Below are 25,528 nucleotides of genomic sequence, written 5' to 3'. Positions count from 1 at the left end.
TCTAAAGTCGCAGTGGAATCAAAAGAGAAAACCCCACAGGCAAGTTGACCAAGTGTTTGTAATGCATTTGTTCTTTACCACAGGTTTCGTGCGAAGAGCCCGTGAGGCCGCGGTGAACGTACAAACGCATCGCGGAGAATCCGCAGCGATCAGTATGAATCTGAGAGATGCAAGGAAGCGTGATGAGACTAGCTCCAATAACCAGGGCCCAAGAGGGAGGGACTAGAGCAATAACTCCACTGCGACCATCTGGACGGTGAGGTAGGTTGTGGGGTTCTGCCCCAGATTCAGACTACGCCTTGAAAGACGTAGGCCCAGCCGCCCTACTGGGTCACTCTGAACTGCCCTAAAGCCTTGGCCCACACAAAGAACAATTAAATGTTAGATTCCATTTCTGAAATCAGAATAGTCCTTGATACCAACATACGAAGCGCGAGACGAGCCTGCCATAGATGAACTGGTGATGACGCTTCCACTGCCCAGCGCAGCCCTCGATGTCGATGGACCTCAGCGCAAGCACTGCAGAAGCCCAGCCTCCTGCACAGTCACAGACCTACTGCTGTTGCACAGACCCAGGTAAGTGGAAGAGGAGGCCACAGGTACCAGGGGCACACCTGGGCAGTGCCCGGTGGTCACACTGTACATAGCAGCCCTCGATGTCGATGGACCTCAGCGCAAGCACTGCAGAAGCCCAGCCTCCTGCACAGTCACAGACCTACTGCTGTTGCACAGACCCAGGTAAGTGGAAGAGGAGGCCACAGGTACCAGGGGCACACCTGGGCAGTGCCCGGTGGTACCACTGTACAGCGCAGCCCTCGATGTCTATGGACCTCAGCGCAAGCACTGCAGAAGCCCAGCCTCCTGCACAGTCACAGACCTACTGCTGTTGCACAGACCCAGGTAAGTGGAAGAGGAGGCCACAGGTACCAGGGGCACACCTGGGCAGTGCCCGGTGGTCACACTGTACAGCGCAGCCCTCGATGTCGATGGACCTCAGCGCAAGCACTGCAGAAGCCCAGCCTCCTGCACAGTCACAGACCGACTGCTGATACACAGACCCAGGTAAGTGGAAGAGGAGGCCACAGGTACCAGGGGCACACCTGGGCAGTGCCCGGTGGTCACACTGTACAGCGCAGCCCTGGATGTCGATGGACCTCAGCGCAAGCACTGCAGAAGCCCAGCCTCCTGCACAGTCACAGACCTACTGCTGTTGCACAGACCCAGGTAAGTGGAAGAGGAGGCCACAGGTACCAGGGGCACACCTGGGCAGTGCCCGGTGGTCACACTGTACATCGCAGCCCTCGATGTCGATGGACCTCAGCGCAAGCACTGCAGAAGCCCAGCCTCCTGCACAGTCACAGACCTACTGCTGTTGCACAGACCCAGGTAAGTGGAAGAGGAGGCCACAGGTACCAGGGGCACACCTGGGCAGTGCTCGGTGGTCCCACCGTCCAGCGCAGCCCTCGATGTCGATGGACCTCAGCGCAAGCACTGCAGAAGCCCAGCCTCCTGCACAGTCACAGACCTACTGCTGTTGCACAGACCCAGGTAAGTGGAAGAGGAGGCCACAGGTACCAGGGGCACACCTGGGCAGTGCCCGGTGGTCACACTGTACAGCGCAGCCCTGGATGTCGATGGACCTCAGCGCAAGCACTGCAGAAGCCCAGCCTCCTGCACAGTCACAGACCTACTGCTGTTGCACAGACCCAGGTAAGTGGAAGAGGAGGCCACAGGTACCAGGGGCACACCTGGGCAGTGCCCGGTGGTCACACTGTACAGCGCAGCCCTCGATGTCGATGGACCTCAGCGCAAGCACTGCAGAAGCCCAGCCTCCTGCACAGTCACAGACCTACTGCTGTTGCACAGACCCAGGTAAGTGGAAGAGGAGGCCACAGGTACCAGGGGCACACCTGGGCAGTGCCCGGTGGTCACACTGTACAGCGCAGCCCTCGATGTCGATGGACCTCAGCGCAAGCACTGCAGAAGCCCAGCCTCCTGCACAGTCACAGACCTACTGCTGTTGCACAGACCCAGGTAAGTGGAAGAGGAGGCCACAGGTACCAGGGGCACACCTGGGCAGTGCCCGGTGGTCACACTGTACAGCGCAGCCCTGGATGTCGATGGACCTCAGCGCAAGCACTGCAGAAGCCCAGCCTCCTGCACAGTCACAGACCTACTGCTGTTGCACAGACCCAGGTAAGTGGAAGAGGAGGCCACAGGTACCAGGGGCACACCTGGGCAGTGCCCGGTGGTCACACTGTACAGCGCAGCCCTCGATGTCGATGGACCTCAGCGCAAGCACTGCAGAAGCCCAGCCTCCTGCACAGTCACAGACCTACTGCTGTTGCACAGACCCAGGTAAGTGGAAGAGGAGGCCACAGGTACCAGGGGCACACCTGGGCAGTGCCCGGTGGTACCACTGTACAGCGCAGCCCTCGATGTCTATAGACCTCAGCGCAATCACTGCAGAAGCCCAGCCTCCTGCACAGTCACAGACCTACTGCTGTTGCACAGACCCAGGTAAGTGGAAGAGGAGGCCACAGGTACCAGGGGCACACCTGGGCAGTGCCCGGTGGTACCACTGTACAGCGCAGCCCTCGATGTCGATGGACCTCAGCGCAAGCACTGCAGAAGCCCAGCCTCCTGCACAGTCACAGACCTACTGCTGTTGCACAGACCCAGGTAAGTGGAAGAGGAGGCCACAGGTACCAGGGGCACACCTGGGCAGTGCCCGGTGGTCACACTGTACAGCGCAGGGTTGGAACCAGGAAGGAGCAGACACAGCGATCAGTGGCGCGTCTACGGGAGGGCGCAACAGAGACTCAGCACTGAAGAGGGGAGCTTGAAGCTCTGCGTAAGGGCCACAGCAGGTAAGGAAGGACTGACTACAGAGCACCGGATACGGCTGCAGCAGGTCAGTGTTACTGAACAGAAGACTGAGTGGTTTCCAACTGGAAGTCAGTTTGTTTGAGACTCCCTGGCACGCCACAAGGGGGGCGGAAGATACAGGCAGGTACAGGGGTGCTCCACTGAAGGGCTCTGAGGGTCACGAAGCGAGCTGGACATCGACGGAAGCCTGCACAGGAAGCCAATGCCGCTCCAAGGATTGCGATAACGCGCACTAAAAACTTTCAAGCTGCGGCGACTGTCGGCACCGAAGAGAGCGGCTTCTAGGGGAGCCGGAGGGAAGTGGGGAGAACTTCAGGAACAACTCCTGTGGGAGAAGAAACATCTTTCTTCTGAATAGATATAGTTGGAAGCGAGTACATTTGACAAGGTGTTGCATGTGCACGGCGCTGTCCGTATGGATACCTCGAGCGAAGCCCAGTGATTTTGTGGCGTCTGATGTCATCGTTTTTAGCCCAGATGGGCGAGAGATCAAATTTACGGAACTGCGCTGGGGCCCAGAGACTAAAGTAACAATAAGTTCGACATTTTCAGGGGGTGCTTGGATTAAGTCAATTGCAATTAAGCTTGAAAAACAGCCCTTGTAGCAGTCACTGCTGAACGAAAAATGAATTGAGTATTTAAAAGTGATTTAACATAAAATTCAGGACAACCAGTTTAAAAAACTGGGCTACTCAGAGCTTCGAGCATTTAAACGAGCAATAAGAAAAGATGTTGAATGTAGAAGAGAACAGGCGAAGGGCCTGAATAAGTCGCGGAATCGAACACAAATCGATTCACTAGCCCTCCCTGCGAATGTACAGGCACTTCAAGGGGCAGGTCTCAAGCACTCAACCTGTAAAAGGCCCAAGAGGTACCAATCCCAGCTGCTGATGCAGAGCTCCTCTCAAACCACAACCGGGTCACTGACTGCAGAAGACGCTCGAGAAAGGTCAGTTTGCAAGTTCCCCACAGAAAGGGACAGGGAGTGGATCAATGGGCAATCGAAGTGCCAGCTAGTGTGCCGCAGGAGGGGAGGCACACCAGGGATAAGGGCACAGGGAACAAGTACCAGAAAACGGGGGGAGACAATGTGAGAAGAAAAATTCATGGAGGCACCAGGGAAGGGAAAAAGCAAATAGCGAGAACTCTGACATTCATTAATCCAATCCTTGGTTTTCTCATCTGTGCCACCAGGTGTAGAGGCCCACTAGGGCACGGAGGCCAGAAGGTTTTTGCTATGATCCTGGCTGCTACCGAATGTCTGGTGTGATCTTGGCTCAATCTCCAACTCCCCAAACTTCAGTTACTACCCTCCCTGCCCCGGCAGCTACTCCCAAGCTGGTCCGCCACACAAGCACCACGCGAGACTTCTCGGTGGTAGGACCTGGTGAACCTCCACTGCCCCACTCCCAACCCCTCGCCCCCACATACTCCAGGTACATCCTCGGCAGCCCACTTACTTGAATTGTTTCTTTTCATTGTCACCTGTTCCATGGACGAGAGAAGAAAAAAACACCAAGATTTAGAATTTGAACATGATATTCAGCCCTTTACTCAAAGGTACAACCACAGCTGCCAAGTTTCCCAGGTCATGCGTGACGTGCTGCTCCATTCCAGGTTTTTCCATTGCATTCTGGGAGTTGTAGTCCTGTTTTACAATGGGAACAACAAGACTGCAAGTCCCAGAATTCAAGGAAAAACACTGGAACGGAGCCGCACATCACGCAGTGGACCCGGGAACCGTGCAGGGCTATGCAAGCCCCCCCCCGAGGACCTACCCCGGCAGAGGGCGGCAGGATGAGGGCGCCCACCGTCGCCCGCAGCTCCTCCACCGCAGCCTCCGTGTTGCAGTTCTCATCCCGCGGCTGGAAAGGCTTGATCTGGATGCGGAAGCGGCGCGGGCCCTCGTTGTCGTCGAAGTCGGAGTCGCTGGAGGAGCAGAAGTTGTTGTCCTGTTCCTGTGAGTGGGTGTCAAGGAGCTTTAAACTTTACTGCAAGAAGCTACAGACCCAAGGATGGGGGCTCACTGGCGAGGGGCGCAGGATCACCACCACCTGCCAGGTATGTACCAAAGGAACTTCATTATTAGGGAAAAGTTCTTCACCTGTAACATCAGTAGTGCAACTTGTCTGCTACAGATCCACATTCCTTGCAGGCTGCTGCCACCTGGTGGTTGCAAGTGGAACACTAAAAAGGTTTAAAAACTACACTGTGCCTGTAGGCCTGAAAAAGTGCCAGGTTCTTCAGATTTCTACTAAGAGCCCCTTCGGAGACCAGCAAGTCACCCACTAGTCCTAGTGGCTTGTTTTAAACGCACTTTACTCCCTCTGTAGCTGCAGTGGGAACTCAGGTTTCTAGTCTGTTCCTTGGCCCTGCCCTCCCCGCTGCAGATTCTGGCTCTGGAGAGCAGGCTCAAGTCCAGGGAAGTTTGGGAACACTCTTGAACAGACACCAACTCCTCATCTTCCCACTGGGCACATCATGGCTTCTGTTTTTCCGACATTAACTCCCATTAGAGAGAGGGCTGTCACTGAAGTGACATGTTGTACACTGGGACCAGTGCACAGGCCCGGCCCTTACCCTACGCTGACAGAAGGGGCAGTAGGGGTCACTGCTCCCTCAGAGACCGCAATCCCAATGACCTGATTCACCGCCATACCACGACTGGCCTCCAGGTGTCGCTCACGCACACGAGCATCTGTTGTGTCATTCTTCCACCTGCCAGTAGATGTCGCTCCCGCAGAAGTTATTGGTAAACCTATGTTTCAACTAATTAATCCATGTCTTCACATCAAGATTCTGTTTCAAATTAGCATGTCCAGCCAGATAAGTGAATCCAGTGAAGATTTATTACAAAACTAACAGCCCTGAGGGATTTATCCCGTGATTTCATAGAATGCGGTGCTCATCCATTGATGTTCCTTGATCACCCCAATATGATAATAGGGTTTTATAAGAACTTACCTTAAGAATATTTGAATAGCCTTGAGAAAGCCCCACGTTTATGTACCATTAGGGGGCGAAACACGTGTCAGTAGTTTGTTTTTCATCTATGTATTTCGTAATAAATCTTCACTGGATTGACTGATTTGGCTGGAAATTTAAAACAGAATCTTGATGTGAAGACATGGATTAATTAGTTGAAACATGGGTTTACAAATATCTTGTCGTTGAAATATATCCACTGAGGCTAATAGAAGGGGTCCACACCTCCTTGGTAACCCATAGCCTTTCTAAAAAACATATGGGCATTTAGAAAGAGCGTTGGGCCCTCCTGGAGTGTATATGCTCCAGCAGAAGTGTTCATCTGCTCACAGGTGTAGTGCTTATGCATACTCTAGAGGACATTGTGAGGTAGAAGCAAACAACTGTCACACTAGGGGGTTACTAAGTATCACTGCTGCACCAGCCTCAACGCGCTACTTCAGGAGCTCAGCGGATCACTTACTGCAGCTGGCATCCGCGTATCAGCGAGGCACCTGCTGTGTCTGCTCTCCCCGGGACCTCGGCTAATGTGGTACCCCTACAGGCCTGCAGGGGTTGCACCTGTGTTGGCTGCAGCACTAATGCCATACCTGCGCACGCCTCTAGGAGTCACTAATGTACCAGTGTGCGTGTTGCCTCCAAGACAACAGCCGTAGATGCACTGCTAGGCATTTAGGGGCTGCTGATGCATCCGGTATTTCCATGCGGCTTCTGCAACGACATACCCGGGTCAGTGCACTACAATGGTACCTAACACGGATGGCTCTCATGTGGGAGCAACTGAAAGGATGAAAAGTGGATTTCCAACTTTAAGGGGGGGAGGGAACTTGAACCCACCACAGGTTGGCTCATTGTTGGGGAGGTCACCACTGCATTAACAGAAAAAAACAGAAAGGGAGCACCCTGCCTCAAACTCCAGCATGCAGTCAGCCCCAGTGCATCATGGTAAATGCAGTACAAGTTAGTTTTTTATCCATAAGGTAAACTAACAATTTTCACATTAATAATTGCAGCAAGTGCTGCAAAGTTTTGGACACGTGTTTCTGGTTAAGCCCTTCATCAGCAGAGAGCAGCTTTGTCTGTGGGGTTGCTGGAAATGCTGCCAAAAGTCCTCTCAAGTTTGTGTACCACTCACTGGCATGAAGGTGCTTCAACCAGAGCTCGTCAGCTCGTTGGCTCAAGGGTGCCTTCTTAAACAGAAAAACCAGAAAGGGAGCACCCTGCCTCACATTCCAGCATGCAGTCAGCCCCAGTGCATCATGGTAAATGCAGTGGAAGTTCGTTTTTTATCCATAAACATTCCACCCGCAACAAGTGTCACCAGCAACTCGTAATCAGGCACTCGTTCGCGACACTGACCGACTTCTTGTACCACACCGGGTTGGGTGCTTTTGGTAATAGGTGTCTGGTCTGCTGGGGGACGTGAGGAGCAGGTTTACACCCTCTGCCTTTCAAAACCCAGGCCTCTGCTCTGGCACACATCTTTGATAAGGCTGGTTTGCAAACAGGGCCATTTCAAGGTTAGAGAGGGCGCTTCGGCCATCACATCTGCAGGACACCTTCAATGGCAAACATAAGCACCCCCTTTGATTTGAACCAGAGGCTAAAACTAGACTTTGCCGCAGTCACCACCAGCCCGCAACTCACTTTCAAAAAGAAATCATCAGAGCCAAACATAAGTACAGAATTGGGGGTGTTTGGGGGGGAGGGGGGAGGCTGCAGCGGAAATGATCCAGCCAGCAACAAAAGCATGATGGCCTCGCTCACCCTGCTCCGCTGGTGAGACACCCAGACACCAGGACTCACACGGTGGTTTCCTGTCATCAAAACATGTTTTTAGAAAGCGCTCAGGAAGCACTCACGAGAAGCCACGTGCCGCCCCCCCTCAGCCAGACAGGAAGCCAGCAGAGAGAAGAGGAAACGCCAGAGCCACTCGGGGCGCCACCAGTTCCATGTCGATACTTTGTGCAAAGGATGATTGTCACAGCAGGCCCGGTGCATGCATTCTCCACTGGCCGTACATCTCGAAAGGGATGGGGCTGCGAGACTCCAGGAGTGAGGACGACAAGACCCTCATCCTCTGAACGCGCGACAAAGGTTCCAAGAAAGTGCCATCCTACCCAGATGAAGATACTGCAGACTACACATGCCATCAAATATATATATATATATATATATATATATATATATATATATATATATATATATATACATACATACATACATACATACATACATACTGGAAGATGCAGGATCACAAGAAAACAACAGCCAGCCAGGACAAAAATCTGGATCCCAAAGGATACAAAGAGGCACAAGAAAATGTAATATCCAAGAAAGAAGTGACTCACATCCCGGCTGTCTGAGCTTCAAATTAGACCCTCATCCCTCCTCTTCACATGGGTGGGCAATGGGTCGACACAGGCTCCAGAGTCAGTGACAGAGAAACCAGGATGTCTTCACTCAGAACCCTTGTCAGATGGAGGTGCACGGGCTGACACCGACAAATGACCCCTGCACATGTGTCCTAGAGAGAGTGCACCTGGGTGATGGAGCTCTGAACCCCTGTCAGATGGAGGTGCACGGCCTGACACAAAGGACCCCAACATCCCTGCACATGAGTCCTAGAGAGTGCTCCTGGGTGATGGAACTCTGAACCCTTGTCAGATGGAGGTGCCCGGCCTGACACAAAGGACACATCATCCCTGCACATGAGTCCTAGAGAGAGTGCACCTGGGTGATGGAACTCTGAACCCTTGTCAGATGGAGATGCACGGCCTGACATAAAGGACCCCATCATCCCTGCACATGTGTCCTAGAGAGTGCACCTGGGTGCTGGAGCTCTGAACCCTTGTCAGATGGAGGTGCCCGGCCTGACACAAAGGACCCCATCATCTCCGCACAGGACTCCTAGAGAGAGTGCACCTGGGTGATGGAGCTCTGAACCCGTGTCAGATGGAGGTGCACAGCCTCACACTGAAAGGAACCCATCATCCCTGCACATGAGTCCTAGAGAGAGTGCACCTGGGTGATGGAGCTCTGAACCCCTGTCAGATGGAGGTGCATGGCCTGACACCGACAAGGGACCCCATCATTCCTGCACATGAATCCTAGAAAGAGTGCACCTGGGTGATGGAGCGCTGAACCCTTGTCAGATGGAGGTGCCCGGCCTGACACAAAGGACACATCATCCCTGCACATGAGTCCTAGAGAGAGTGCACCTGGGTGATGGAACTCTGAACCCTTGTCAGATGGAGATGCACGGCCTGTCATAAAGGAACCCATCATCCCTGCACATGAGTCCTAGAAAGAGTGCACCTGGGTGCTCGAGCTCTGAACCCTTGTCAGATGGAGGTGCCGGCCTGACACAAAGGACCCCATCATCTCCGCACATGACTCCTAGAGAGAGTGCACCTGGGTGATGGAGCTCTGAACCCGTGTCAGATGGAGGTGCACAGCCTCACACTGAAAGGAACCCATCATCCCTGCACATGAGTCCTAGAGAGAGTGCACCTGGGTGATGGAGCTCTGAACCCCTGTCAGATGGAGGTGCATGGCCTGTCACCGACAAGGGACCCCACCATTCCTGCACATGAATCCTAGAAAGAGTGCACCTGGGTGATGGAGCTCTGAACCCTTGTCAGAGGGAGGTGCCTGGCCTGACACAAAGGACACATCATCCCTGCACATGAGTCCTAGAGAGAGTGCACCTGGGTGATGGAGCTCTGAACCCCTGTCAGATGGAGGTGCATGGCCTGACACCGACAAGGGACCCCATCATTCCTGCACATGAATCCTAGAAAGAGTGCACCTGGGTGATGGAGCTCTGAACCCTTGTCAGATGGAGGTGCCCGGCCTGACACAAAGGACCCCAACATCCCTGCACATGAGTCCTAGAGAGTGCTCCTGGGTGATGGAACTCTGAACCCTTGTCAGATGGAGGTGCCCGGCCTGACACAAAGGACACATCATCCCTGCACATGAGTCCTAGAGAGAGTGCACCTGGGTGATGGAACTCTGAACCCTTGTCAGATGGAGATGCACGGCCTGACATAAAGGACCCCATCATCCCTGCACATGTGTCCTAGAGAGTGCACCTGGGTGCTGGAGCTCTGAACCCTTGTCAGATGGAGGTGCCCGGCCTGACACAAAGGACCCCATCATCTCCGCACATGACTCCTAGAGAGTGCACCTGGGTGATGGAGCTCTGAACCCGTGTCAGATGGAGGTGCACAGCCTCACACTGAAAGGAACCCATCATCCCTGCACATGAGTCCTAGAGAGAGTGCACCTGGGTGATGGAGCTCTGAACCCCTGTCAGATGGAGGTGCATGGCCTGACACCGACAAGGGACCCCATCATTCCTGCACATGAATCCTAGAAAGAGTGCACCTGGGTGATGGAGCTCTGAACCCTTGTCAGATGGAGGTGCCCGGCCTGACACAAAGGACACATCATCCCTGCACATGAGTCCTAGAGAGAGTGCACCTGGGTGATGGAACTCTGAACCCTTGTCAGATGGAGATGCACAGCCTGACATAAAGGACCCCATCATCCCTGCACATGTGTCCTAGAGAGAGTGCACCTGGGTGATGGAGCTCTGAACCCCTGTCAGATGGAGGTGCACGGCCTGACATAAAGGACCCCATCATCCCTGCACATGAGTCCTAGAGAGAGTGCACCTGGGTGATGGAGCTCTGAACCCCTGTCAGATGGAGGTGCACGGCCTGACAAAGGACCCCATCATCCCTGCACATGAGTCCTAGAGAGAGTGCACCTGGGTGATGGAGCTCTGAACCCCTGTCAGATGGAGGTGCATGGCCTGACACAGACAAAGGACGCATCATTCCTGCACATGAGTCCTACAGAGTGTGCACCTGGGTGATGGAGCTCTGAACCCTTGTCAGATGGAGGCACAAGACCCGATACTGCCTCCTCCTATCCCTGTAAATGTCAAAAATTGAACACCACATGGCTGAGGCTTCCACTAGAAGTGGTGGGAACACCTGGTAATAAATGCAGGACTTCTAGAACTGCGGATCAGAAGAAGCTGGCCTCAGATTAGATGCACAGCACTCTAGAAGGATAGAGCCAAAACTGAGAGGGTACAGCCATTTCAAGTCTTGCAGAATCGAAGAACTCTCATGACAGACTGGTAGGAAGGGCGCGAGGAGTGAGTTGGGACAGAGGCACCCGGGGTCTTGGAGAGAAACCAAGAAGCAGCTGGATAAATGGGGATATGAACTACACTCAGATGTCAAAGATATCCTGGTCACGACGGGCTGCCTGCAGTATCCTCACACTCACCTCTGTAGAGTACCATCGCTGCCTGCAGTATCCTCACACTCACCTCTGTAGAGTACCATCGCTGCCTGCAGTATCCTCACACTCACCTCTGTAGAGTACCATCGCTGTCTGCAGTATCCTCACGCTCACCGCTGTAGAGTACCATCGCTGCCTGCAGTATCCTCACGCTCACCTCTGTAGAGTACCATCGCTGCCTGCAGTATCCTCACACTCACCTCTGTAGAGTACCATCGCTGCCTGCAGTACCCTCACGCTCACCTCTGTAGAGTACCATCGCTGCCTGCAGTATCCTCACGCTCACCTCTGTAGAGTACCATCGCTGCCTGCAGTATCCTCACGCTCACCTCTGTAGAGTACCATCGCTGCTTGCAGTATCCTCGCGCTCACCTCTGTAGAGTACCATCGCTGCCTGCAGTATCCTCACACTCACCTCTGTAGAGTACCATCGCTGCCTGCAGTATCCTCACACTCACCTCTGTAGAGTACCATCGCTGCCTGCAGTATCCTCACACTCACCTCTGTAGAGTACCATCGCTGCCTGCAGTATCCTCACACTCACCTCTGTAGAGTACCATCGCTGCCTGCAGTATCCTCACACTCACCTCTGTAGAGTACCATCGCTGTCTGCAGTATCCTCACACTCACCGCTGTAGAGTACCATCGCTGCCTGCAGTATCCTCACACTCACCTCTGTAGAGTACCATCTCTACCTACACTTTCCTCACACTCACTCCATAGAGTACTATCGCTGCCTGCAGTATCCTCACACTCACCTCTGTAGAGTACCATCGCTGCCTGCAGTATCCTCACACTCACCTCTGTAGAGTACCATCGCTGTCTGCAGTATCCTCACACTCACCTCTGTAGAGTACCATCGCTGCCTGCAGTATCCTCACACTCACCTCTGTAGAGTACCGTCGCTGCCTGCAGTATCCTCACACTCACCGCTGTAGAGTACCATCGCTGCCCACAGTTTCCTAGTGTTCACCTTGTTAGAGTACTATCACTCCCTGCAGTTTCTTCACACTCAGCTCTGTAGAGTACCATCGCTGGCTGCAGTTTCCTCGCGCTCACCTCTATAAGGTACTGTTGCAGCCTGCAGTTTCTCCCATTCACATCTGTAGAGTACCATCGCTGCCTGCAGTTTCCTAGCGTTCACTTCTGTAGAGTACCATCGCTGCCTGCAGTATCCTCACACTCACCTCTGTAGAGTACCGTCGCTGCCTGCAGTATCCTCACACTCACCTCTGTAGAGTACCGTCACTGCCTGCAGTATCCTCACACTCACCTCTGTAGAGTACCGTCGCAGCCTGCAGTATCCTCACACTCACCGCTGTAGAGTACCGTCGCAGCCTGCAGTATCCTCACACTCACCTCTGTAGAGTACCATCGCTGCCTGCAGTATCCTCACACTCACCGCTGTAGAGTACCATCGCTGCCTGCAGTATCCTCACACTCACCTCTGTAGAGTACCATCGCTGCCTGCAGTATCCTCACACTCACCTCTGTAGAGTACCATCGCTGCCTGCAGTATCCTCACACTCACCTCTGTAGAGTACCATCGCTGCCTGCAGTATCCTCACACTCACCTCTGTAGAGTACCATCGCTGTCTGCAGTATCCTCACACTCACCGCTGTAGAGTACCGTCGCTGTCTGCAGTATCCTCACACTCACCTCTGTAGAGTACCGTCGCTGCCTGCAGTATCCTCACACTCACCTCTGTAGAGTACCGTCGCTGCCTGCAGTATCCTCACACTCACCGCTGTAGAGTACCGTCGCTGCCTGCAGTATCCTCACACTCACCTCTGTAGAGTACCGTCGCTGCCTGCAGTATCCTCACACTCACCTCTGTAGAGTACCGTCGCTGCCTGCAGTATCCTCACACTCACCTCTGTAGAGTACCATCGCTGCCTGCAGTATCCTCACACTCACCGCTGTAGAGTACCATCGCTGTCTGCAGTATCCTCACACTCACCTCTGTAGAGTACCATCGCTGCCTGCAGTATCCTCACACTCCTCTGTAGAGTACCGTCGCAGCCTGCAGTATCCTCACGCTCACCTCTGTAGAGTACCATCGCTGCCTGCAGTATCCTCACGCTCACCTCTGTAGAGTACCATCGCTGCCTGCAGTATCCTCACGCTCACCTCTGTAGAGTACCATCGCTGCCTGCAGTATCCTCACGCTCACCTCTGTAGAGTACCATCGCTGCCTGCAGTATCCTCACGCTCACCTCTGTAGAGTACCATCGCTGCTTGCAGTATCCTCGCGCTCACCTCTGTAGAGTACCATCGCTGCCTGCAGTATCCTCACGCTCACCTCTGTAGAGTACCATCGCTGCCTGCAGTATCCTCACGCTCACCTCTGTAGAGTACCATCGCTGCCTGCAGTATCCTCACGCTCACCTCTGTAGAGTACCATCGCTGCCTGCAGTATCCTCACACTCACTGCTGTAGAGTACCATCGCTGCCTGCAGTATCCTCACACTCACCTCTGTAGAGTACCATCGCTGTCTGCAGTATCCTCACACTCACCGCTGTAGAGTACCATCGCTGCCTGCAGTATCCTCACACTCACCTCTGTAGAGTACCATCTCTACCTACACTTTCCTCACACTCACTCCATAGAGTACTATCGCTGCCTGCAGTATCCTCACACTCACCTCTGTAGAGTACCATCGCTGCCTGCAGTATCCTCACACTCACCTCTGTAGAGTACCATCGCTGTCTGCAGTATCCTCACACTCACCTCTGTAGAGTACCATCGCTGCCTGCAGTATCCTCACACTCACCTCTGTAGAGTACCGTCGCTGCCTGCAGTATCCTCACACTCACCGCTGTAGAGTACCATCGCTGCCCACAGTTTCCTAGTGTTCACCTTGTTAGAGTACTATCACTCCCTGCAGTTTCTTCACACTCAGCTCTGTAGAGTACCATCGCTGGCTGCAGTTTCCTCGCGCTCACCTCTATAAGGTACTGTTGCAGCCTGCAGTTTCTCCCATTCACATCTGTAGAGTACCATCGCTGCCTGCAGTTTCCTAGCGTTCACTTCTGTAGAGTACCATCGCTGCCTGCAGTATCCTCACACTCACCTCTGTAGAGTACCGTCGCTGCCTGCAGTATCCTCACACTCACCTCTGTAGAGTACCATCGCTGCCTGCAGTATCCTCACACTCACCGCTGTAGAGTACCGTCGCAGCCTGCAGTATCCTCACACTCACCTCTGTAGAGTACCATCGCTGTCTGCAGTATCCTCACACTCACCTCTGTAGAGTACCGTCGCAGCCTGCAGTTTCCTCACACTCACCTCTGTAGAGTACCATCGCTGCCTGCAGTATCCTCACACTCACCTCTGTAGAGTACCATCGCTGCCTGCAGTATCCTCACACTCACCTCTGTAGAGTACCATCGCTGCCTGCAGTATCCTCACACTCACGTCTGTAGAGTACCGTCGCTGCCTGCAGTATCCTCACACTCACCGCTGTAGAGTACCGTCGCTGCCTGCAGTATCCTCACACTCACCTCTGTAGAGTACCATCGCTGCCTGCAGTATCCTCACACTCACCTCTGTAGAGTACCATCGCTGCCTGCAGTATCCTCACACTCACCGCTGTAGAGTACCGTCGCTGCCTGCAGTATCCTCACACTCACCTCTGTAGAGTACCGTCGCTGCCTGCAGTATCCTCACACTCACCTCTGTAGAGTACCGTCGCTGCCTGCAGTATCCTCACACTCACCTCTGTAGAGTACCGTCGCAGCCTGCAGTATCCTCACACTCACCTCTGTAGAGTACCGTCGCTGTCTGCAGTTTGCTCACACTCACCGCTGTAGAGTACCATCGCTGTCTGCAGTTTGCTCACACTCACCGCTGTAGAGTACCATCGCTGCCTGCAGTATCCTCACACTCACCTCTGTAGAGTACCATCGCTGCCTGCAGTATCCTCACACTCACCTCTGTAGAGTACCGTCGCTGTCTGCAGTTTGCTCACACTCACCTCTGTAGAGTACCATCGCTGCCTGCAGTATCCTCACACTCACCTCTGTAGAGTACCATCGCTGCCTGCAGTACCCTCACACTCACCTCTGTAGAGTACCATCGCTGCCTGCAGTACCCTCACACTCACCTCTGTAGAGTACCATCGCTGCCTGCAGTATCCTCACACTCACCTCTGTAGAGTACCATCGCTGCCTGCAGTATCCTCACACTCACCTCTGTAGAGTACCATCAGTGTCTGGAGTTTGCTCACACTCACCTCTGTAGAGTACCATCGCTGCCTGCAGTATCCTCACACTCACCTCTGTAGAGTACCATCGCTGCCTGCAGTATCCTCACACTCACCTCTGTAGAGTACCATCGCTGCCTGCAGTATCCTCACACTCACCTCTGTAGAGTACCGTCGCTGCCTGCAGTATCCTCACACTCACCGCTGTAGAGTACCGTCGCTGCCTGCAGTATCCTCACACTCACCTCTGTAGAGTACCGTTGCTGCCTGCAGTATCCTCACACTCACCTCTGTAGAGTACCGTCGCTGCCTGCAGTATCCTCACACTCACCTCTGTAGAGTACCGTCGCAGCCTGCAGTATCCTCACACTCACCTCTGTAGAGTACCGTCGCTGCCTGCAGTATCCTCACACTCACCTCTGTAGAGTACTGTCGCTGCCTGCAGTATCCTCACACTCACCTCTGTAGAGTACCGTCGCTGCCTGCAGTATCCTCACACTCACCTCTGTAGAGTACCATCGCTGCCTGCAGTATGCTCACACTCACCTCTGTAGAGTACCATCGCTGCCTGCAGTATGCTCACACTCACCTCTGTAGAGTACCATCGCTGCCTGCAGTATCCTCACACTCACCGCTGTAGAGTACCATCGCTGCCTGCAGTATCCTCACACTCACCGCTGTAGAGTACCATCGCTGCCTGCAGTATCCTCACTCACCTCTGTAGAGTACCGTCGCTGCCTGCAGTATCCTCACACTCACCTCTGTAGAGTACCGTCGCTGCCTGCAGTATCCTCACACTCACCTCTGTAGAGTACCGTCGCTGCCTGCAGTATCCTCACACTCACCTCTGTAGAGTACCGTCGCTGCCTGCAGTATCCTCACACTCACCTCTGTAGAGTACCGTCGCTGCCTGCTGTATCCTCACACTCACCTCTGTAGAGTACCGTCGCTGCCTGCAGTATCCTCACACTCACCGCTGTAGAGTACCGTCGCTGCCTGCAGTATCCTCACACTCAACTCTGTAGAGTACCGTCGCTGCCTGCAGTATCCTCACACTCACCGCTGTAGAGTACCGTCGCTGCCTGCAGTATCCTCACACTCACCTCTGTAGAGTACCATCACAGCCTGCAGTATCCTCACACTCACCTCTGTAGAGTACCGTCGCTGCCTGCAGTTTCCTATAGAGTACCATCTCTACCTACACTTTCCTCACACTCACTCCATAGAGTACTATCGCTGCCTGCAGTTTCCTCACACTCACTCCATAAAGTACTATCGCTGCCTGCAGTTTCCTCACACTCACTCCATAGAGTACTATCGCTGCCTGCAGTTTCCTCACACTCACTCCATAAAGTACTATCGCTGCCTGCAGTTTCCTCACACTCACTCCATAGAGTATTATCGCTGCCTGCAGTTTCCTCACACTCACTCCATAGAGTACTATCGCTGCCTACAGTTTCCTAGTGCTCACCTCCACAGAGTACCATCCCTACCTGCAGTTTCCTGTAAAGTATCAGTACTGCCTGCCAGTTTCTACTGCTCACCTCTGTAGAGTACCGTCCCTGCCTGCAGTTTCCTAGGGCTCATGCCTGTAAGGTATCAGTACTGCCTGCCAGTTTCTACTGCTCACCTCTGTAGAGTACCGTCCCTGCCTGCAGTTTCCTAGGGCTCATGCCTGTAAGGTATCAGTACTGCCTGCCAGTTTCTACTGCTCCTCGTGCTCTGCAGTTTTGTAGCAGTGGTTATGTCGCTCCCTGAAAACAATTCCTTGCCACGGCAAGCTGAAGCACCAGTTATCCTGGTTACGGACTCTTTGAAGTTTACACGCTCTGGTCACATTATACTTTATTTAAACTGGCAAATAAACCAAGTACCCAACTGTGCACACAATGCATCATCTCCCAGCCACACTGATGTGCAGTGTTACACTGTGCAGCGTGGCAGAAAAGGGAAACGCAGCACGATGGCTTAGCGGCATCATTCTGTAGGCCCCTGCACGTGTCACCACGCATGCATTCGCCTACTGAATGACGCGAGCGCCATTTGCTTTTCTTTTTTATTTACCGATCCAAGATGGCAGAAGCCACTTATATTGGTAAAGTTAAAACAAAATACATTTTAAAATGCCTTTCATGTACTGGAGGAGCCTGCTGTAAAGGGGGGACGAGAATGCAACAGACGAGTGAAAGGGGTTATGAGGGCCTGGCAGCACATGGCAGCTGTTGGGCAATCCCCCCCCCCCAAAATCTAAATAAATACATGAAAATTGTGTTTGAGGGCACAATGAAAATGCAGGCGAGGGGTGGGAGAAGGGGAAGCATTGGGGAAGCACAGGTATTTAATTAGGGATGCGCAGGACACAAGAGAATAACAAAGCATATGAACTTTCATAGATTACTTAAGAAAAATGGCACTGCTAAAAAACAATAGTTCTCGCCTCTCTGACCTACTGAATTTGGCAGTGCTTTTTGCAATTCTATAGAGCTTCAGTAAAAAGGAAAATGATTTGTGCTAACGCTGTGCCGCATCGAGAAAAAAAAAGTATAAAAAGTGCAATGTTGCGTCAGTCTGTAGGCACGTGCTTTGGTTAGATGCGGGCAATATACTTTTCTCTGCCGGCTCAATAGGTGGAGTTTTGGTCACTGCGCGTCACACAGAGTTTAGGCCTAATTCCGCCAACCACCACATGCAGGAGTTTTTTTTTGCATGCAGCACAAAAATATTTGGAGTCCCCTAGCATGATTTTTGGTTTGCTAGGAAGGCACAAGGCTGCTCAAATGGCAGCAAAATCACCTTGAGCAGCTTGGCCCTCTTGCGCGCTGTCATTTGCGCTGATTTTTCAACACGGATTGAGCTCACAGCACTAAATCACAGCATGAGCAGCACAACATTCCTATTTTCGCCCATTCGCTGAATGTTTTTGTAACTCTTCGAATTCCACAGAGTAAAACTCCATGAGTTCCGCCCAGGCCTAGTTATGGCTGTTTCTGTGTCACCATGCATGCACACGTAGTAAGAATGACATGGGCGCCATTTTCATTTCGGTACTGACTGATCTAAGATGAGGGACCCCACTTAGATTGGGAAATTTAAAAAAAAATATGAAGTGGTAGACCACTTTTCTTGCAGGAGGGTCCAGCGGATAATGGGAATTGCAACTGCCGGACGCCCCAAAAAATACAACTTTGTATAACAGAGGACTATATAGGATTCCAGATGGTGGAGAGGGCTGATGGGTTGGCGGGGAAGAAGCACATGATAGACAGATCACAACAAGGACGGAGAACCCTGACCTGGACGCGGCCGCCAGCACACACTGTGAAGGATATCATTCCGGTTAATGTCGGGCCGCACGGTGAAACCTTCATCATCCACTTCCACATCAGGACAGTTCTACAAGAAAGAAGCAAAACATCTAAGCTGGTGTCAAGGGCCCAAGATGGGATTCACGCCCAAGCACCAAGCATCCACACCATCTGTGACCTTCCACACAACCCGTCATTTACAGCTGAATGGAAACTCACTGGAAGCTGACTCAGGCTGTCTCAGCTACCACTGTGGCTTGCAGTGGGACAGCTCTACCTTTCTGGATTCACATAAGCCTCCAATGTTCCTCACCCTAATGTCACAGACGTACGCAGTCTAGGAAATCTTCTAAAAACATGCACTTGTAAAGCAGTGCTTGATGGTGGCCGCACGTTTCCAGACTATGAACAAGATATAAAACTGTAAATCGCAAATTGTTAAGCGTGAAACAGCTGTTTTCCGATGTGCTTGGCGTTAGACAAATCTTTTAGATTTTGCTAAAATTGTATATATTAGCAACTTATATGGGCTTTCAGTCAGCCCACTTCACCTACTGGTCCCTTGTTCCGTGACTCACTTTATTTGTAGCCTCTACAACACCAAGCATGGGGCAGCGCATCAGCCATCTTCAGTGAGTGGCTGCATTCTGCCTTTTCACAAGGAGCACATTTAAACACGGTCCTTCCCTTCAGTGCCAGGGAATACTATGCACATTTGTACTTTTGGAGACCAAAACAATTTTTGCTTTAGCCATTTTTTTTTCATATTTATTTTTTAAATTGAGGAGGGCCCGCAGCATCCACTGCAAATACGTTTTGCAAAAACCAAGACAAAACAATTATTAAAGCCTGAAGTCTGGCAACCAACCCCAGACCTTTTGGCTTTCCCAATACTTATTATTTAATTCAAAAGGACTGCATTCGGTTTGTGTGCGCAACCGTAATGGAGTTTCTAAGCTTACGCACTTGCTGATAAGAACTAGGTACCTACCTTGGGTAACTCTTCTTATGGATACTCTAGCCACAGAATTCTCACCTTTAGGATAGTCCCAGCCTCCAGACTAGGTTCGGAAGGTTTAACAACATACCCCTTGAACACGGACAGGAACTCGTTCTTCCGACAGATCCTTCAAATTGCAGATTTGTAATCTTTAGAATAGATAGCAAAATGGTACTCCCCACCCGGGTGGGTCCGTGGAATGGCTCAGACCAAAAAGTCCTACTGGACTGAACAGCTAAGGTGCTCTTTCCACCAGACTTGTCTATCAGGGCAGTAGTGCTTCCGGCTTGTGTGCAGTGATGCCCACGTTGTGACCCGACAAATGCAGAGTACAGGCACTCCATGTGCCAATGCAGTGGTAGCAGGCCTGGTGGAAGGGGCCCTCAATCCTTCCAGAGGCTGCTTCTTGGACAACTCATATCAGAACTTAATCCAGAGGGCTAACCTCCTTGACAGGACCCTTTTCTGCATTTCCTTCCCTTTCTTTGTCCCAGAAATTCCCATAAAGAGCTGATCATCTCCCAGATAGTCTTTAGCTCGATCCGTGTAAAAGCTCACTGCTCTTCAGGGATCCAAACAGTCTCTCCTCCTCTTTTGAGGGGTGAGGTGGGGAAAAAAACCTTAGAAGTGTTATGGACTGTCAAACATGAAAGGGAGTTACAGCCTTTGGCAGAAAGATGGCTCTAGGCCTCAGCACAAATTTGTACCGAAAGGTAGCCTAGGGCGGCTGAACTGAAACCATCAAGCTCACTCCTGGGTCGGGCTGAAGTTATCAGGAGGAGAACGTTTAATTAAATTAAGGCGGGATCCTCATCCTGAAACAGGACATGCCGCCCTCCTGCATCACCAGGGCAGGACGCTCATCTTCAAGCCTGGTCTTCTTCGCGGCTCATCCTCAAATATCACCTTCTACCCTCACTCCTAATACTCCATCTTCAGGGTGGGACCCTCATCTTCAATGAGCACAGGCTTCTCCCTCTCATCTTCAAGGCGGGAGCCTCCTCATCTTCAAGGCAGGAACCTCACCCTCACACAGCTCCTGCTACTCTCCCTCATAAAACCTATGGGCATCTTCAGGGTGGGAATCTCAAACAGCGCCTACTGCCCACCTACATCTTCAGGATGGGACCCTCACTGTCGTACAGAAGCTACTACCCTCCCTCATCTCTTACACCAGTATTTGCCACACCACTGCCCCATCACCCCAGTGCACAGCCCACCTATTCGCAGCAAACACTTCACTTACACGTTCATCATTTCTCCCTCTCAGATACCACCTTTAGTCCTCTTTCAAACATCATCAGACCCAGCATGCACCACATCTTTTGCCCACCCACACATCGCAACTCCTGCCACACACACTCTACACTCACTTTCCTGCCTGGTTTCTGGTGTAATTGTGACTGTTCGTGCACTTGGTCCCTGCTAACCAGGTCCTGAGTGCCAGATCTCCTTCCTCAAAAATGCACTTTGGATAAAACTGTAAGTCCCTAGTAAATGGAACCCCTGGTTCTACGGCAGGGGGAACTAGAGGAAAGCCCCTAAGGGCTGCAGAATGAATTGTGACACGCCCAGAGACCCTCTCACCTAGGGCACACAGTGCTTTCACAGGCTGCGTGTCTTGGTGCAGAACTAAAATGAAAAACACTACATAGCACACAGCCTGTGTGCCCGGTCCCCTTTACACTGCATGTAATATATCTAAGTCACCTTTCTAGCAGGCCTTCCAGCTCTAAAGGCAGGGTGCATTATTTTACGTGAGGGTAAACCCGCATAAGCAAATATGCCCCTGCTAGGTCTGTCGATTCTCAGACATAGTAAGTGCACAGGGAAGCCATTTAAAATGCATGCGCTGGACACTGATCATTACGAGTTCCTCAGCCACATGATGGCTTCTCTGACTCCTGGGATGTTTGGTATCAAACATATCAGAATAATAAACCCCACTGACCCCAGTGATGGATTCATTAATAAACGCACACAGAGGGCACCATAGAGGTGCCCCCTGAAAACCTACCAGTTACTCGCGTGCTGGCTCACTGGTCTTCACTAGTTGAGCCACCAGAGATGCATTTCTGCCCCTACTCCCCCTCCTACCTCCTCCTCTCCCCCCAAGGTGACAGCCAGCGCTTTTGAGGGCCTGAAACAAAAGCCTGCACTGGACAGAGGTGACCTCCTCTCCCTGGCAGGAAGGACATTCCAGGGCAGCTAGCTGCAAAGGCCCTGCCACCTTTGAAATGCAACCCAGGTCTCCCCAAATGGCAGAGATGACCAACCGCCCTGTCCTGACCCTACTTTTGGGGGCAGCACAGGCAGGAAAATTAGTTAAATTAGGAGAAGTGCCCACTTTATGCCAGTCCCACCCCTAAAGTGGACGAGCTGAAGTGACACTAATTTCCTCCATTTCTAAATTCCTCCATCTTGTGTGGAAGGAATTAGGCCACTAGGGTTAGGGTTACGCCCACTTCCCAGCAGAAGTGGTCATAAGAAGGGTGTAGTCACCCTAAAGGTGGTCAGCACATTGGCTACTGCCTGGCACTCCCTGTAATGCCCCTAACTTGAGTATTTGGGTGGCACCCCTGGACCCTAGAACTCAGATCCTGATGACCTACGAAGCAAAGGACAAAGAAGAGTGAACCCTACAGAAGAAGAGGAAGAAGCAGCTGACCCGGTACCAGCCCTTCCGGTCTATCTGCTGACCTCACTGGACTCAAAAAGACTTGTCCTGCAGCTGCAATTTCAAGAAACCCAGGAAGCCAGCCTGCCTTCTAAAAAGACTCCCATGAGCAGTGGACCTGCTCATCAACAAAATATCCAACAAAGACTCTTCAGTCTGGAAATCCCACACCTGAAGTGACCTCTGTATCCTGCAACCTTGACCTGGTGAGAAGCCAACCAACAGTGCCAGCAGGGACCCCCAGCTGTCCTGAGCCAAAGTCCACCCAAGTGTCATCTCTCCTAGACACATCCAAGTCACCTGCAGCCCCTGCACACAGGCCCCCTCTCCCTCAGCCTGGCGGTGAGAGAAAACACAACAACTACAGCAACCACTGCACCCGTCGCCCCCGACACCAACTGAAGAGGGCCGCCAGTGCCAACGATGTCGCCCAGCTCCCCTGAGCACGAGGCCACCTTGGCTGACAACCTGCTGGACTCCCGAATGACGCCTGCAGCCTCAACACACAGGACCCCCCTGACAGAGTACTCCCAGACACTCCTGCATCCATGGCCCTGGACCCTGGAGACAAGGGTCAGTGGTGCACCTACCTTCCTGGACATCTCAAGTCTTCGACCTGCCTGCTTGTCGTCCTGACAGGCTGCAGACTCTGGCTAGGAAGCCAGTCTCCACGAGGACCAAATTCCCACAGGAAACTATTTGGAACCTGATGCCTTACTGCACCTCTGCACCCGGCCGCCCTATGGCCGCCCAGTGTGACCTGCTGGTGTGGTTCTGATAAGTGCCCAGTACTAACCTTAACTCCTTGAGATTGGCTTTGTAAGTCATTGTTAACCCTGTGTTTGCTGAACATTGTTTTCCTCCATAGGTTAACATTAAGAACTCTAAAAATCACACTGTGTCGACTTTTGAAACTGTAAAGTATTTTTCTTGAAAAACTTAATTACCTTGAAACTAAGTTCTTTGGTTCAAAGTATAAATATATAAAAGCAAGTGTTATTTTTCTAAATTGGTCTCGTATTTATTCTTTGAGTGTGTGTCTCATTTATTGCCTCTGTGAGTACAACAAATGCTTAACACCATTCCTTGATAAGCCTACTGCTCGACCACACTACCACAAATAGAGCATTCAGCCTATCTACTTTTGCCTCTGCAATACCAGTTGGGGATCCACTGGACTCTCTGCACAGTGTAATTCATTTTAGTGCACTATATAAAGAGTCAGCTTCGTACACTGCCCCCTCACGATGCCCCATCCAGCACTCACTTGTCCCCAAAGTAATCCCCCCAACTACACTCTTAAGGCACTACCCATTCTCGTACACACCACAGGCACCGTCCACCATCTGAGCACCTCCTAGTCCCACATACACCACTTTATGCCAGTTACTGTCTCATAGTTCTTACTACCCCCTACATACAGTGTCCACTGCTCCTTCCTATCGCTATAGCAGCATTTGGTGACCCCACCCACCACTAACACAGCCACTGTGACAACCCCAATTGAAACGTGGTGACTTACCATGCCGTCCACATCCTGAGACTCCCTGTAAGGGAAAACAAAGTGTCATGTAAAGCCTTTAAATCAGGACCAGTAAAGCCAGACCACACCCACTCAGAAACAGCCAATAAGAGACTACTTCGTAGTAATCCCACCACAGGATTTCCCAATAAGAAAACCTTCTGAAATATAACCAATAGCAAACCAGCATCACTAAGGAACAGGAAACAGATGTCAGCAAGGTATTAAAAAGTGAAAACAGACTATGTAGAGTGACGGCTCAGAGTTAACAGACCTTCCAGGGACCCAGACACTAAGAATCAAACTTGAAGAACATATAAACAAACCCTGATGAAACACCCTGTGTAGAAAACATAGCTGAGCCACAGCCACCAGAAAGCAGACGCCAGATAGGGACGGCTAACGATGAGGCACAGACAATGGAAAACAGACCGTAGGAGGTAAAGCAAACATGACAGACAAAACAGAGGCACTGCCAATAGGAAACTGACCCCACTGAGGAACAGCCAATAGAATACAGATTTTGATGCGGCACAGACAACGGAAAACAGAGGTGCGTGAGGTACAAGAAACACAGACACACCAGACGCACACGCCAATAGGAAACTGACGCCTCTGAGGAACAGCCAATAGGAAACCGACGCCTCTGAGGAACAGCCAATAGAAAACAGATTTTGATGCGGCACAGACAACGGAAAACAGAGGTGCGTGAGGTACAACAAACACAGACACACCAGACGCACACGCCAATAGGAAACTGACGCCTCTGAGGAACAGCCAATAGGAAAGCGACGCCTCTGAGGAACAGCCAATAGGAAACCGACGCCTCTGAGGAACAGCCAATACAAATCAGATTTTGATGAGGCACAGACAAAAGGAAGCAGAAAGCATGAAGGCACAGACGATAAAAAGCGTAAGAATAAGTTCGGGCTACTCACACGGAATCCGCCCCCTTCTCCTTTCGGCCCAGCCCTGGGATGCGGAAGGGCTTGACACGACTGCGTTTCACTCCTGCGAAAAACAAAGAAATGGTGCTGAGAGGATGCCAATGAGCAGAGCCTAGTGCCCAGTCGGTCATAGCCACCCTAAACACTCATGGGAACTCCCCTCACTTCGTCAGCCACAGAGCCTATATACTTGATGCCTTGCCAGGCAAGTTTGGCTATCGCCACAGAAAAACGAAGGGCCTTATTTACACCCTGGCAGGCTGTCCCATGGTCCGTCACGGGTAGCGGGGGTCAAGACCTCACCAAGGTGATCTGCCAGAGGGAAGAGACGAAGACCTCACCAACTTGGTGAAAAAACATAGTCATTTGCCAGATCCCAATGATGGCGGCTCTTTACAGCAACAAAGGTTTGCCAAGCAGGTGTCATTGTTAAAGAAACCAACCTGCAAACTTTCTTGTTCAGAGAAAAAGTCTCAGAGCAGGACTTAGATATTTGTGTGGTGCCAATGAATGAAACTCAGTGGCTTCCTGACAGTAATAACAGCAGGGGTGTATTGCATTGCAGAATTTACGTAGTGTTTACTACCGCTCTATGAGGATACACAAGTAGCACACTCAGTGTACGGGCTGTCATCCGATGTGAACTGACTTTGTTTTCTCATTGTGCGGGAAGTG

General features: G+C 51.9%; 1 protein-coding gene across 1 annotated transcript in view; it reads right to left on the bottom strand.

Moving 5' to 3' along the window:
* The window catches only part of FCHO1 (FCH and mu domain containing endocytic adaptor 1), a 172,241-nt gene that overhangs the window by 46,711 nt on the left and 100,002 nt on the right, over positions 1-25,528 (bottom strand). The window contains exons 12-16 of the mRNA XM_069216283.1: positions 24,845-24,917; positions 23,907-23,931; positions 18,732-18,795; positions 4,668-4,849; positions 4,350-4,374 (exon numbers count right to left, since the gene is read on the bottom strand). Coding sequence (XP_069072384.1) covers positions 4,350-4,374; positions 4,668-4,849; positions 18,732-18,795; positions 23,907-23,931; positions 24,845-24,917 — 369 coding nt within the window. The remainder of the gene's footprint in view (positions 1-4,349; positions 4,375-4,667; positions 4,850-18,731; positions 18,796-23,906; positions 23,932-24,844; positions 24,918-25,528) is intronic.

This window comes from Pleurodeles waltl, chromosome 12 (assembly GCF_031143425.1).
Source record: "Pleurodeles waltl isolate 20211129_DDA chromosome 12, aPleWal1.hap1.20221129, whole genome shotgun sequence".
NCBI classification, from domain to species: domain Eukaryota; kingdom Metazoa; phylum Chordata; class Amphibia; order Caudata; family Salamandridae; genus Pleurodeles; species Pleurodeles waltl.
Note: the sequence above shows the minus strand (reverse complement) of the source record. Positions and strands in the feature narration are given on the sequence as shown.